The following is a 14836-nucleotide window of genomic DNA, read 5'->3' as shown; positions in this document are numbered from 1 at the left end:
CAGGATATTGGTTAAGGAGAAAGACAGCAAGAGCTCTTTGTGGCAGGATTGACTTTCGGAAGGTACTTATTTGAAGCGAGTTAAAATTGGAGGTGGGGAGAAGGACACCGTTTTGTCAGTTTAAGGTTGCAAAGTCAGAATAAGATTGAGCATTTGCTATGAGCCAGGCACTGTTTTAAGCATTTGCCCATGTTAACTCATTCTTACAAACAACCCCTGAGAGACATAATTTTACAAGTAAGGAAACTGAGGCCCAGACAGGTTTAAGAGGTTATTAAATCCCTTGTAGAACTTTGTTTAGATGAGCTTGCCATATTGTAGAGACTTTGGCCCTAGGATGGAATGGAGCGGTGGTTGTGATGGGGTAGAGAAGAAGACTTACAGAATACTTGAATTATACAAATCCCTGTACCCATTTTTTAAGATATTTATTTATTTGACTAGGCCGAGTCTCAGTTGCAGCACATGAGATCCTCGGTCTCCACTGTGGCATGCAGGATCCTCGGTTGTGGCATGTGGGATCTGGTTCCCTAACCAGGGATGGAACCCAGGCCCCCTACATTGAGAGCACAGAGTCCCAGCCACTGGACCACCAGGGAATTCCCCGCCCTCTGCTCATTTGAAACTCCCACTCTCATCCCAAGCTAGAATTCATTCTTGCAAGCGCAGGTATGCTTGGGGAACTTTCTGAGGGCCTGCCTTCTGCTCCTCCTCCCCTACAGTTGGCTATAGCATGATTGTAGCCACAGTATTTTAGAAGTCTTCAGAGAGAGTGATTTTTTTTTTCCTCAAAGGTTTATGTTTTACTTCTCAAAGGGAAAGCATCTAATAAAAAGGTATTTATTATGGGGACAAAATTATCCTTAAATCCCACCCACTCATATCATTTAATTTATGTAAACAGAATTTTTCTTCAGTTTTCATTAAGTCTGTACCATTTTGAGCTATTAGACTTTGAAACCCTTTTTTTCAACTGCCTGTGGGTCTGCTGTATTTGGGACTCCTAGGATATATCCAGCTATATGGGGTCCATGTAGATACTTTATGCTTTCAGAAGCACAAGATTCTACATCCAAGGTTGTTTTGAGTTGTTTGGAATGCTTATGAACAATAAGAGTGCAACTCGCAGAGCTCAAATAGTTCTCATCTTTGGCTAAAAATAAGATTGTAAATCCATTTCCCAGTCTTCAGAGGTGATGATTTACCAGAGATACAAACCACTTCCCTTGTCAGAACATCACGCATTGAAGATGGAGCTGCCCGTAAATAAGCAGAAGAGAGTGTGTATTGAGGACAGACGTGCAGTTACTGTATGTGTGGGGTAGCATTCAGTGGCTGGATGAGCACTCGGGAGAAAGGACAGGGAGTCAGCTGATACCGGGTGTGGACTTAGCCTAATAATGTGTGTAGGACATGTATAAAGTTTTGACGTGCATGAAGAAAAGCACCACTTAGAGTCTAGGTTTTTATTAATACAGTTGGTAGGGGGAAGTCATTTTTTTTCTAAACTGCATATTTTAAATTGTTACATGATAATCTCAGTAGGTCATCTCATATTCCATGTGTAAATAACTCTTAGTTTAAAAATAAAACAAAGATGATTTGTACTGCTTAGTGTTTTTATTTTACATTTTTGGCCAGTGGTAAGCAAAATGTACTTTCCAGCTCTATCAAAGCATTTTTTTGTAGTGAAATTAACGTATATTGTATTTATCAAAATAAAGAGGTTACCACCTTATGTTTATCAGCTGTTATCCTTCAGATGGCATTTTAGAAAGTAACTGTTGTGGCATGTTCATATTTAGAACCGTAAAAAATATTCTGAAAACTTCTAAGAGCTCAGCATTCTACTCTTTTATAAAAACTAAGAACTAGTACAAAGCTTAACAAAATAGTGTGACATTTATATAATATTCCTATCTATGTGGCATATCAGCATAATATTTCTTTCTTAAAACAGTAATAGACTCCTGGAGTTAGGCTCAGGCAGCAGAACCTATGACATATTTACCAAATATTTGGTATGTATTTATTTACTGAACAAATGCTTACTACTTTTTACTTACATGGCATGCCACCATAGTACGTACTCGCTCACTTACTGTTCTTATTCAGTGGGGAAAACAGACAAAAATAATAAAATCTAAAAGAGAAAATTACAAATGGTGCCATATGTGATTAAGGGACAGATAGGCCATTATTAATATAGACTCTCACAAAGTATAAAATCTGTTTCATTTTCTTGACTTGGTATTTCATACTGATATCTTGTTCCATGATGACTTTGGAAAGAGCTGATAGATTTAACTGAATTCTGTATATACATTTATTTATGCAACAACAAAAAATTTCCTGAATGTTTATTTGCCAGGCACAATTCTAGGCCCAAGAGAAAGCGTGTAAGACAAGACAAAGTCACTGTGTTCATGGTGCTTTCTCCCTGGTGGGAAGTCATTAAACAGATATGTGATAAATGTCAGGAAGTGATCAATGCTACCAAGAGAAATAAAGTGAACTGAGAGGACAGAGAGTTAGCAGACTGCTATTTTATTTGGGTAGACTGAGGAGTCTTTTAGAAGTAAACATTTTCCCACAGTTTTCCTTCTTTTGTCTCTTGGGTCAATTCAGTTAATGAATGCAGGATGCAAGATCATTTTTGTATCTGTTGGCGTTATCCACATGTTCATTAAGAGAGCTTTGATGTGGTCCTGCTTCTTTCCAGTTCTTTGCCACTAAGGGAGATTAATAGTACTGAATTCTTTTCTTTATTCCTGTATCGTTCTTGTCTAAGCACCTTCAACCATGGCATCCTTCCCTTTACCTTTTGTCCAAAAAATACGCCTTGGTATCTGTTTCAAATTTCCAAAATCCTGGGATATGATGAGTCATTTGATTAGAAATTATATTGTACAATTAAATGTCTTCCAGATGTTTGATTTTACTGTGGGATTCCTTCTGGAGAGAACTGTTTAACCCAAGTCTTTCTCTTTGTAATGAGAATTTGAAAAATTTCGTCAATTTCATGACTGGAATTTGATGTCTTGGGTGATCTCACCGTGATCCCAGCCTTAATGCTTAAAAGCCCTAATTAAAGTTGTACACTGCGCAAGTGTTCTGTAGCATAGCACAAATCTAAAATAGGTAACTGGCAGCCACCCCACACCTCATTGTTGGCTAACTAACTTGTCCCATAAATAGCTCTGTGTTACGCGATCGGACAACTACAACTAACAGAGAAGGGATTTTTGTTTCATAACACACTTGTGTGGTCTCTGGTGTTCAACAAAACCAAAGTTCTAATTCCCCAGACCCTGACTATAGCACAAGTTAATAGGAGAATTGTACAAATCAGTCGTCAGATAGTTCTGGAAGGGATTCAAGATATCCCTGCCTTGTATCAAACTCCACACTGTGGATCATAGTGTTAGAGCAGATTCAGTTTTAGTCCCCTTTGTGTACATGAAAGTACAACTTTTTTTTGGCCACTCGGCATGTGGGATTTTAGTTCCCTGGTCAGTGATCAAACTCAGACACTTCCAGCAGTGGAAGCACAGTGGACCACCAGGGAGGCCCCTGCGTACATGAAAGTAATGCTTCTGTCACAGTCTGGTTTAATCCCAAGGAGGTTCTGCCAAATGAATTAAAATTTCTTAGGTGAGTCTGAAAAGGCATCGTAGTTTTATAAAACCGTTTTTCTGAAATCAAGTGAGTGTTTTAAAAATCTACCCACTATTGGAATACAATGGTTTTTGTTTCTAACTCTTAGCTGGAATATATTGTTTTCAATGTCTGAAAGATTTTTAAATGCTTTAATTTTAACAGAACATTGCTTCATAAATTCCTTAGCAGTAACTCAGAAGGTGAACCTTGGGGTTATTTTCCAAATAAGTCTGTTCCTTTGATATGCAAATAATTACTGTTTAGGTAAATAATCATAATACTGAGGGTTCAATACATGCATTAGATACTACCACTTTTCTTTGACTGGGTCTTTTTCAAAATGGCGATGTATTTATTGCACTTCTTAAAAGTCAGAATACAAAATCTAAAATAAGTGATTGTTTAACAGAATCTCTGTGCTACTTATTTATCATTACTGTTGTTGGAACACATGTAAAAGAAAGAATATGTCTGTGATATAAAAACTAGAGGCGGTTCTTTCCTTAATGCTGAATTTGTATTTTTCCTTATAGGACTTATGTACATTTTATAGTCAGAGCTTCATAGACCCAATTGTATACCTTTTCGTGGCCGCACTGAATGTCTACATTTTGAAAGCATTTTGAAACTAAAATTCAGTTTAAGAATACCAATCTTTAGTCTATCAAAAAGGGCTTAAATGCATTTATCTCCGGCCTTTATAATCAAGTATTTACTCTAGTGGATTTAAAAGGGGGGAAAAAAACCAACACAAACCACTGTTTGTTTAACAGATTGTAAACCATGGCTGTGTGGATACAAGCCCAGCAGCTCCAAGGAGATGCCCTTCATCAGATGCAAGCACTGTATGGTCAGCATTTCCCCATTGAGGTGCGCCATTACTTATCCCAGTGGATTGAAAGCCAAGCTTGGTAAGTGAACAAAGGTTTTTCTGTCATATTTTGTGAGGCACAAGCATATTGAAGTTTTATCAGAAAGATAACATAATAAAGACTCTAAAAGTTGTATGTTTATAAAGAAAATTATGTGACCCATGAAAAGGTACTCTATCTTAAATGTTAAGATGGAATAACTACTGGCATTTTTTAAAAACCTAGGGTTTGTTTCCTTTAATAATAAATTCTGGATAAAAGCATTATAACATTGCTGCTCATAAAAAGCAGTTAATACATAGGTACCATTTATGTGCTAGGTACTATGGTACTACTAGGTACGATGGCACTAACATATCAGTGCCATCTTTCTAGATTCCATATATACATGTTAATATATGGTATCTGTCTTTCTCTTTCTGGCTTACTTCACTGTGTATAATAGGCTTTGGGTTCATCCACCTCATTAGAACTGACTCAAATGTGTTCCTTTTTATAGCTGAGTAATATTCCATTGTGTACATGTAACCACAACTTCTGTAGAGACACAAAGGACAGACTTTTGGACACAGGGGAAGGAGAAGGTGGGATGATTTCAGAGAATAGCATTGGAACATATATATTACCATTTGTAAAACAGATAGCCAGTGGGAGTTTGTTGTTCGACTCAGGGAACCCAAAGCCGGTGCTCTGTGACATCCTAGAGGGTGTGGGATGGGGAGGGAGGTAGGCGGGAGGTTTAAGAGGAAGGGGAGATGTGTATACTTATGGCTGATTCATATTGATGTATGACAGAAAGCATCACAATATTGTAAAGTAATTATCCTCAAATTAAAAATAAAATTTTTTAAAAAGTCAGCAAAACTGAGTACCTAGCAGTGTTGTAGTTAGTGGAGTTCATATGAAAACATTGAAGCCCTTATCCACAGAGTTTAGTATTCAACAGGTCAGATAAGGTATGTATATGCATAAAATTTAATAAAGTGTATTATTGACAAGTTTAACAATGATGACTTTGGTGTTTTCAAATTTATATGTAATTTGTATATAAAGACTAAAAAGCAATACACCAAAATGTTAACAATAATTACTCTTTGTGGCAGATTTAACAACCATGTTTATTTTTCTGATTTCTCAAATCACTGTTTATATATCTGGGGGGAAATTGTTTTTAAATTCTTTCAAAATTAGTACATTGCAGTACAGACTGTCGACAAAGCTTTATAATCAACAAAGTTATTGCACGCCAGGCCACAGGCTGTCTGCTGCTCTGAGCAGGGCCTGGGCACATGCCAGTTACCAGTCTCAAGCTGATCTGTCATATTCATCAGATACTTCAGGCCTCCATCATCATGACCAGGAGAACAGGAGAAACCAGCCTTTATGCTGCTATTTGAGGCGAGCTGTATACCCATCAGTAGTGTTGCCTTAGAATCATTGCGATCTTGTGTTAGTAGCAGATTTCTGTTCAAAAGCTGGAGAGCACCAAAGGAAGGCAATTTTCTAGGCAATTAAAAAAATCTCAGCCTCATGCAATTAAGTGAGGGGAAAAAAGGTACTAAATGTGAGCGGGTCAACTGCACCTCATCTGGTGCTTTTCCATTTCATTTTCATTTTCTTTTAAAGATTTGGAGAGTTCAGGAAAACATTAGTAGGAAGTTTCTGTTGATCTAAAATTTCATTTAGTAGATTTCCTATGTAGTCTTCTTACCAAACGAACGTTAAAAGACTTGTGTTGATGTCAGGGAAAACCTGAATTTTACTCAGTTTTGGGTTTAAGAATATAAAGATTTTAAGTAAAACATCTTCAGTTCTTCATGTTTAAGCTAAGAAAGTTTATATATGTATATATATGTGTGTGTATGTGTGTGTGTCTGTATATATATATGTGTATATGTATACGTATGTGGAAGAGAAGTTTTAAAGTACAAGAACTGGTAGTACTTGATTTCCATGAGTTTTGCTCAGAGATTGGCTCTTCTCAAGAGTGAATTCACTACTCAGTGATCTGTGGTGACCTCAATGGGAAAGAAATCCAAAAAAGAGGGGATATATGTATACATATAGCTGATTCACTTTGGTGTACAATAAAAACAAACACGCCATTCTAAAGCAACTATACTCCAAAATATTCTTTTGAAGAGTGGATTCCTCAGACGAGGAGCATTATTGCCATTCAGAACAGAGGTGCAGGGCTGCCTCCATTCCTTCAAGGCTTTTATTTAGACATATTTAGCACACATATTTAAAATTTGGCTTTCTCTACTGCCTTCTCAAGAGGGCAGATTCGAGCATATTATTTGATGAAGTAATGTTACCGGTGCTTTGGTGTACCTGTCTGTGCCCCTGTTAGAAATTACTTTCTACCTAACTTCAGGGCTGTGTAGAGATGACAGAGCTGCTTAGCTATCACCAGATCTCTTGTTTGGCTGCAGACCCACCAGCAGTGATGAATGTTATTTCAATCTGACAGCTGTTAGGTTTCTTCAGCGAGCAGAGTTAAGTAATTTAGTACTGCCCAATAGCAATTGTTGCTTAAGTTGTTTAAAAAAAGAAAGAGAGTCAGAGATGGGGAGAGGGGGAAGAGTGGGGGAGGGAAGAGAGAGGAGGAGGAAGGGAGGGAGGGAGACCACCCAAGCCCTGCCACCGGTTAAGTGGCTCTGAATGACTACGAAGCCTATAAAGTGATTTTTCTGGTTCTTTGGAGGAGTCAGTGCTGCCTACATGTCCCAAATCTGCAGCTAGTGATACAAATGCCTGCCTTGTGTGAATACTTGTAGGCTTCATCTGTCTTAATATCACATTTCCAGGGCTTCTTAGAAGTAACTGTTAACTCACCTGTCTTTACTTAAGAAATACTCCATGTGAAATTAGCAACACATACAAGTCCAGGCTGGCAAAAACACACAGAGCATTCTTGATCCTGTGCCCCCTTCCACCCTTGAAGGGGTGACTATAAATAGGAAATTATCAGAGTCCTTATTTCCTTCAGAGCACACAAAGCACTTTCCTTTTCCCTTCATTCCTAGAAGCAAAGAGCATAAGCACCAGAGCGAGTCAGTAGGAGAATGGGCAGTCCACTGCAAAGAAAAAAAGAGAAAATATATTATACCTTCCACTAAGGTAACTAGTGGATTGGAAATAGATTTATGTAGATATCTAGTCAGTTTAATTGCACTGTTGCCTAAAATTTGTAGTGAGCATTATAAAGCAATCACTTGAGCCCTAGAAAAGGTGTGGTGCATTGAGGCTGCATTCGTACAGGCTGTGTGCATGTATGTATACATATGTATGTAATTTCTTTCCCCTAGGGACTCAATAGATCTTGATAATCCACAGGAGAACATTAAGGCCACCCAGCTCCTGGAGGGCCTGGTGCAGGAGTTGCAGAAGAAGGCAGAGCACCAAGTGGGGGAAGATGGGTTCCTACTGAAGATCAAGCTGGGGCACTACGCCACGCAGCTCCAGGTGGGCATGAGTTTGGGGCCACGCTCCGCATGAGCCCCAGGCCACACTGCGTTCTCTTCCCTGCAGGGGCTCTTCCTTCATTCAGAGGTTTTCTCTCTCTCCTTTCACCCAAGGTTGCCAAGCCACATGTGACACGTGTAAAGTTCTTATTGTTTGGTTTTGTGATTGTAGCTGGCTTTTTTAAACCCTTTATTTGAAAACCATTTCAAATCTATAGACAATTACAAGATTGATACTAAGAACATATGCTCAGACTCACTGTTATTAACATTTGCTTTACCACATTCTCCCTCTGTGCACATGCATGTACACACACACATGCACGCAGACACACGCACATGCATGCAGACATGCACACACACAAACACAGGCACAGACATGCACATATTTCTTCATCACTCGAAAGTTGTATGCGTCATGCCCCTTTGTCCCTAAAGTACTCCAGTGTTCATTTTCTAAGCATATGAACCTTCTCTTATGCAGTTACAGTGCAGTTACCAACTGACTTACGAACATCCTGTGGGACATTTTTTTCCCCCTTCTGTCCAGGATCGCATTCAAGATTGCTTATTGCATGTAGTTGTCATGTCTCTTTAAGGAACCATTTGTCAGTCTCCCTTTGTCTTTCTTTGCATTGACATTTTAAAAATAATTCAGCTCCTCTGTTTTTTAAAGGTAAAATGTACCTTATTTGGGGTTTGTATGACATTTCTTATGATTAGATTCAGGGTGCACACCCCTGACCAGAATTGAAAATAAGTAATGTTGTGTCCTCCTCAGAGTATCACATCCAGGGGTGTACCGCGTCCACCTAGTCCTCCTTGGTGGCAGTAATTTTGGTTGCTCAGTCAAGGTGGTGTCCAGTTTCTCCTCTGATATGGCCCTTTAAAAATGTATTCTGTTCCCAAGCATGGTGCCCTTACTTTAAGCATTTTAAGATGCAATGAATAATTGCAATTACTCCTCCTGTAACTGAGTTTCCCACAACATGCTTTTCTTGTCCCCATTCACACTGGAAGAGCAGCAGTTCCCATGGTTGTGTTACCAAGCGTCTCCTACATCCTGAGGTCTGGCCCTCTGCTCTGAGGTGAGGTTCAGCCCCATAGCATGAAGCAGAACAACGTGATGTTTGCTCTTGGATTCTTTCAGAACACATATGACCGCTGCCCCATGGAGCTGGTGCGCTGCATCCGCCATATTCTGTACAATGAACAGAGGCTGGTCCGAGAAGCCAACAATGTGAGTGTCCTGTGGGCTTGGGAAGTCCTTTCTTGCCCAGCTCTTTCTGGGCCCAGCTTTGTCAGGATCTCTCAGGGTGCATCTGTTGGTGTCTCTATAAACAGAGCTTTGTCCTAAGAGCGCAAAGGAAATAGAAAACTGATCTCTGATCTTGACTGCTTGTAACCTTTATGAGATCGCAACCACAAAACAATGTGAACAAGTGCAAAATAATTTAACCCCAATTGAATAGTGTTTGAGGAGAGGCACGCTTATATTCAGGGATCCCTGGTGGTTCAGTTGGTAAAGAATCTGCCCACAGTGCGAGAAACTTGGGTTGGATCCCTGGGTCGGGAAGATTCCCTGGAGAAGGGAATAGCTACCCACTCCAGAGTTCTTGTCTGGAGAATTCCGTGGACCAAGGAGCCTGGCGGGCTGCAGTCCATGTGATCATAAAGAGCTGGACACAACTGAGCGACTACACACACACATACTTATATTCAGGTGAGATCACTTAAGAACAGCCCCTTCTCGGCCCCCTTCAACCTGGTATCGAAGGAATAGATCCACCCAGACCAGGTCGATGACTCAATCCACACAGCCCTTGTTGATGCGTCTCCCATCACTTCACTTGGGGTCTCCAGGATGCTGCCCCTGAGCAGTTCACACTCTTCACCCAGTCACGAGGTCTTGAGGGAGGACACCGATGACATGTTCACACAGCCATGTCCCCCGCTGTGCCCCCAGCACCTGGCCTGGTTGGCGTCCAGTGAATGACTCTGAAATGAGGGAATCATCATTATTAGTAGGAAAACTCCTGAGACATGTTGAGTTCTGGTCTCCAGAGAGAACTCAGATGTCTCCTACGTGTAGGTCAGAGCCTTTCTGCAGCACTTTATGAAGATGCCATAGCCCACCAGGTCTCCTGTTGCTCCTCTTCTTCCCACTCTACCCCAACTCTCACAAATAACATTTGCAGTTCTCTGACTCAAAATTTAGCTTTTTGCATCTTGGCCCAGTTATAGTGCAGTCATCGCCCTTTCTCTGGGACTAAGGCCTAAGGCTTCCTGCCATCCTCACTGCCCAGCTCACTGCCACCCGCACTGTCTGCTCTATCTCCAGGGTACTTCTCCCGCTGGAAGTCTCGCCGATGCCATGTCCCAGAAGCACCTTCAGATCAACCAGACATTTGAGGAGCTGCGATTGGTCACGCAGGACACGGAGAATGAGCTGAAGAAGCTGCAGCAGACTCAAGAGTATTTCATCATCCAGTATCAGGAGAGCCTGAGGATCCAGGGTGAGCCTGGTGTGGGAGGGTGGTGCGTGTCCGGAGGACTGGAGTGAGGACTGGCAAGAAGCTGGTTGGCTTAGGAGAGAACCAGTTCTCCGTTTAGAGGCATTTTCCTCTCTCTGGGGTAGCAGAGAATCCTTTGCGTTGAAGGCAGCGCCGGAGGCTGAGGCCTTGGAAGGGAAAAATACAGGCACTGGTCCTGGAAGAGAAGGTGGGGTCTCATTCTGGCCCCCCACCACATCCAAGGAGCTGCTGGTCTGTGAGGAAAGGCATTTCCTCTTGTGGGAAGGGGCACACAGACTAAGGAAACAATATCAGATGGCACTTTGTACGTGCAGGCATTTTCAAAGTGGTGCTTTATTGAAATGGTAAACTTTCTGAACAGGGAGACTATTCGGGACATAGAGCTGTGTTCTACAGCCTTTTAGTATTGTTCTGTGCGGTTATTCAGGCAGGCCGTCCTGGGGCAGAGCAACTAGTGCATCTCAGTTAGCCCTGTAGACAGAGGAGCCCCTGCCTGGGGTAAAACCTACTGGTGCCTTGGGCAGAATCAGTCTGGAAGGTGTGGAGCCCCACCAGCACCCCCTGTTGACCCTTCAGAGTTTGGCAGTGTGACTTTAATACAGGTGTGCTTGGGAGATGCCGAGGGTTTGGTTCCAGACCACTACAATAAATATTGCAGTAAAGCAATTCACATGAATTTTTTGGTTTACCAGCGTATATATGTTATGTTTATACTACACTGTAGTCCAGTAAGTGTGCAATAGCATTGTCTAAAAAAAAACTGTACGTACCTTAATTTAAAAATTGCTAATGATCCCAACCTTCAGTGAATTATAGTAGTAACATCAAAGATCACTGGTCACAGATCAGCATAGCAAATATAGTAATAATGAAAAACTCTGAAATAGTGCAAGGATTACCAAAATGTGACACAGAGACAAGAAATGAGCCAATGCTGTTGGAAAAAAACAGCATCAATAGGCTTGCTTGCCACAAGGTTGCTGCAAGCATTCAATTTATATTTTAAAAAAAAGAACACAGTATCTATGAAGTACAATATATTGCACCATGATAAAATGAAGTGTCCCTGTAGTTTCCTCTCCCTGGTTACATGCCCTGCTCAAAATCTCAGAGATGCTTTAGCTCAACCAGTCAGCCATGAAAATACATGTGCATGCACATACCATGTCCTTCTCTACTACCATGCCTGTGGGCTCCATTTTAGACCTGTATTAATACCACTTATTCTTTTTATCTTCTGTGGAAGAATATAGATTTGTTGAGAAGGAACAGTTTTTTATCTCTAGACCTTAAGATTTGTTGTTGTTGTTGTTGTACAGTCACTAAGTCTTGTCCAACTCTTTGGACTCCATGGACTGCAGCATGCCAGGCTTCGCTATCCGTCACCAACTCTCGGAGCTTGCTCAAACTCATGTCCATCGAGTTGGTGATGCCATCCAGCCATCTCATCCTCTGTCGTCCCCTTCTCCTCCTGCCCTCAGTCTTTCCCAGCATCAGGGTCTTTTCCAGTGAGTTGGCTCTTCACATCAGGTGGCCAGAGTGTTGGAGCTTCAGCTTCAGCATCAGTCCTTACAATGAATATTCAGGGTTGATTTCCTTTAAGATTGACTGGTTGGATCTCCTTGTAGTTCAAGGGACTCTGAGGCCAGCACAGCCCAAGTCGGAGCTGGTGTTGAGTAAATGATGGCGGATGACTCTGGCATGTCTTCCTCCCATCTATATCCATACCAGGCTGACCACCTCCTGGATTAGGGAACAGGAGATTTCAGCCTCTTATTTCTACCCAAGGCCATTGACTGGCTGACAGAATTGATGATCCTCTTCTTGGGTTTTCTGTTTCCTACTTGTGAGGTTTGGGTTTGTCGCCATGATGCAATGTCAGTTCAGTCTCATTTGTCAAGTGCACCCATCAGAAACACAGATGACTGATCTGTTTGTGTGAGGGCAGTCTCAGCTCCCTCCAGTGGAGCAGACAATTGCCTCACGTCTCCTGGCGTCCTTCCCAGAAGCTTCTGCAATTTGCTAGGAGAGACCTAAGTGGGTCACTTGCATAAGGAAGCCAGGTCCCAGCGTTGGGATTATCACTGTCTCCCTGTGGGTGGCAGGATTCCGAGGTGGCTGTCCAGATTGCTCTGCTCTGTTCTTGCCTGCTCAATCCCCTGCAGTCAGAATGGAGCCCTATTTCTAAGTTCTCTTCTCGTTCCGGGCTGTCCTGGCTGAATAGAGTTGCTTTAGTCTGTCCCAGCCTTGTGCGTCCATAGGACAGGTTCTCGGCCGTGTGACGTGGCCCTCAGAGGCCTGCCAGGACTTTGACCGAGACTTGCTGACTGACGGTCACATCTTCTAGGCTGAGCCCCAGTGAGACCCTTGGGATGTTCAGAAAGGCCATTGGCGAGGGTTGGATGCCACACTAGGGACAGTGGTTAGCTGTGGAGGGAGGGATGGGGTTACCAGCAGGGGAGGGTACAGGTGCTTCACCGTGGAAGTGCTTGATTTCTTAAGCAGCTTCTTGACACACAGGTGCTCCTTGTATCATCCTCTCTACTTCCCGTGTCTTAAGTATTTCATCACAGGTTGTTTGCAGAGGGAGTCAGTGAGGCCTGGTTACATATTCCTGCCATTGATGAGCTGCCTGAGAGCTGGTGTGGAGAGAAACTGCCTCGCTCTCCTGAGGGAATCTCGCTGCCTTCGTGTCGCAGTGGCCCAGCTCTCTGTGTCTCTCTCTCCTGGTTGGTCAGCTGAGCTCACAGTGACCAACCTGGACAAGCACATTAGGGACCTTCACCGCCTGAAGAAGCCCCCATTCCCTGAGGAGAGGCTGCCGAGCCTGGGAGACAGGACAAAGCCCGTGGAGCAGAGCCTTCCGACGAGGCCGTGCCCGTGAGGTTGGAGCTGAGAGCTGCTCCGTCAGCCTTTCATCCCCTCTTGTAGCCCGTTAACCGTGACTGACTTCCCTCGGAGGCCAGTGGTGCCGGGCAGCTTCCTGAGCATCTTCTGTCTCATCACTTATTTAACCTCCCAGCAGCTGCTGAGGTAGATGCCTCGTGAGACTCCCCTTTTACAGGTGGGGAAACTGAGGCATAGGAGAGCGGGGTGACTTGCCCGAGTTCACCCACCTGGTGAATGGCGGGGTTCACTTCAGACCAGACATGGTGGCTCCAAGCCAGGCCCACATGGGGTGAAGAGGGCTGATGGGGCTTGGCCAGGGCAGGCTCCTCCTCAGCTGTCCCCCAGGCTTCCATCTCCCCACTCCCCGAGGGGAGCTAGGTCAGGGCACAGGGACCAGAGCCTTCTCACCTCTGGCCTCGTTGCTGTGGAACCCGACTGGCCGCGGGTCAGACCTGTCCCCTCGAGGGTCTTGCCTCCAGAACAGATGGGCCCCCGGCTGGCCCGGGGAGGTCATGGTCATGGTGTCCCGTCCGCTCCTCCAGCTCAATTTGCCCAGCTGGCCCAGCTGAACCCCCAGGAGCGACTGAGCCGGGAGACGGCCCTCCAGCAGAAGCAGGTGTCGCTGGAGGCCTGGCTGCAGCGCGAGGCCCAGACGCTGCAGCAGTACCGCGTGGTGAGTGGGCTCTGCGTCCCTGCCCTCCCGCGGGGGCGGTGACGCCCCGAGCTTTCCCGGGGACCCCGAGGGAGGCAGAGAGCCAGAAGGAGAGCGGGACCCGGCGGGGCAGGAGGCCAGGGCCTTCTTCCCCGCGGGGCCTGAGGGGCAGAGTTGGTCTGGGAGGAGGAGGCCCTGCAGGGCTGTTCTGAGAGCCAGAAGGGCCCTCTGAGCCACCTCCCGACCCTCAGGAGCTGGCCGAGAAGCACCAGAAGACCCTGCAGCTGCTGCGGAAGCAGCAGACCATCATCCTGGATGACGAGCTGATCCAGTGGAAGCGGCGGCAGCAGCTGGCAGGGAACGGCGGTCCCCCCGAGGGCAGCCTGGATGTGCTACAGTCCTGGTACCGGGGTTGGGGGGCAGGGAGGGGCAGCAGGGGCTCAGAGTGATGCTGCCAGCTGCTGTTTGTTCCCACGTCTGCACAGGCAGCTGGCTCCCTCTGTCTGGGCACGGGTCTTATCCCACCAGTGGTTCTGGTTTAATGCTGACGCTGGTGTCCCTTCCTGTGCCCCCTGCCCTGGGAGGGGCATCACTGGCTTGGATGCTGGGGTGGGGCAGGTGGCAAAGTGACGCTCAGGCTGGTTGGACCCCAGTCAGCATCGCTCCTCCTGGGTGTTTCTCTGGGTTTCTGGAAGGCAAGGCATCTCTGCTGTGCCCAGGGAATAGGCGAGGTGGCCTGGGCGCCAGGCCTTCCTGGGGCTG

At 44.4% G+C, this 14836-nt stretch overlaps 1 protein-coding gene across 5 annotated transcripts in view; it reads left to right on the top strand.

Annotated features, from left to right (window-relative positions):
* STAT5B (signal transducer and activator of transcription 5B) overlaps nucleotides 1–14836 on the top strand; it is a 63913-nt gene that overhangs the window by 32670 nt on the left and 16407 nt on the right. For 4 of the 5 annotated variants that reach the window (XM_043904631.1, XM_043904634.1, XM_043904632.1 and 1 more), the window contains 6 exons: nucleotides 4434–4571; nucleotides 7844–8000; nucleotides 9150–9239; nucleotides 10341–10515; nucleotides 13965–14095; nucleotides 14326–14477. In XM_043904631.1, coding sequence (XP_043760566.1) covers nucleotides 4444–4571; nucleotides 7844–8000; nucleotides 9150–9239; nucleotides 10341–10515; nucleotides 13965–14095; nucleotides 14326–14477 — 833 coding nt within the window. In that variant the 5' untranslated portion in view covers nucleotides 4434–4443. Of the gene's footprint in view, nucleotides 1–4433; nucleotides 4572–7843; nucleotides 8001–9149; nucleotides 9240–10340; nucleotides 10516–13964; nucleotides 14096–14325; nucleotides 14478–14836 lie in introns of those variants that run through there. The other variant, XM_043904636.1, reaches the window with a different exon arrangement.

The sequence above is a fragment of the Cervus elaphus genome, chromosome 5 (assembly GCF_910594005.1).
Source record: "Cervus elaphus chromosome 5, mCerEla1.1, whole genome shotgun sequence".
NCBI classification, from domain to species: Eukaryota; Metazoa; Chordata; class Mammalia; order Artiodactyla; family Cervidae; genus Cervus; species Cervus elaphus.
Note: the sequence above shows the minus strand (reverse complement) of the source record. Positions and strands in the feature narration are given on the sequence as shown.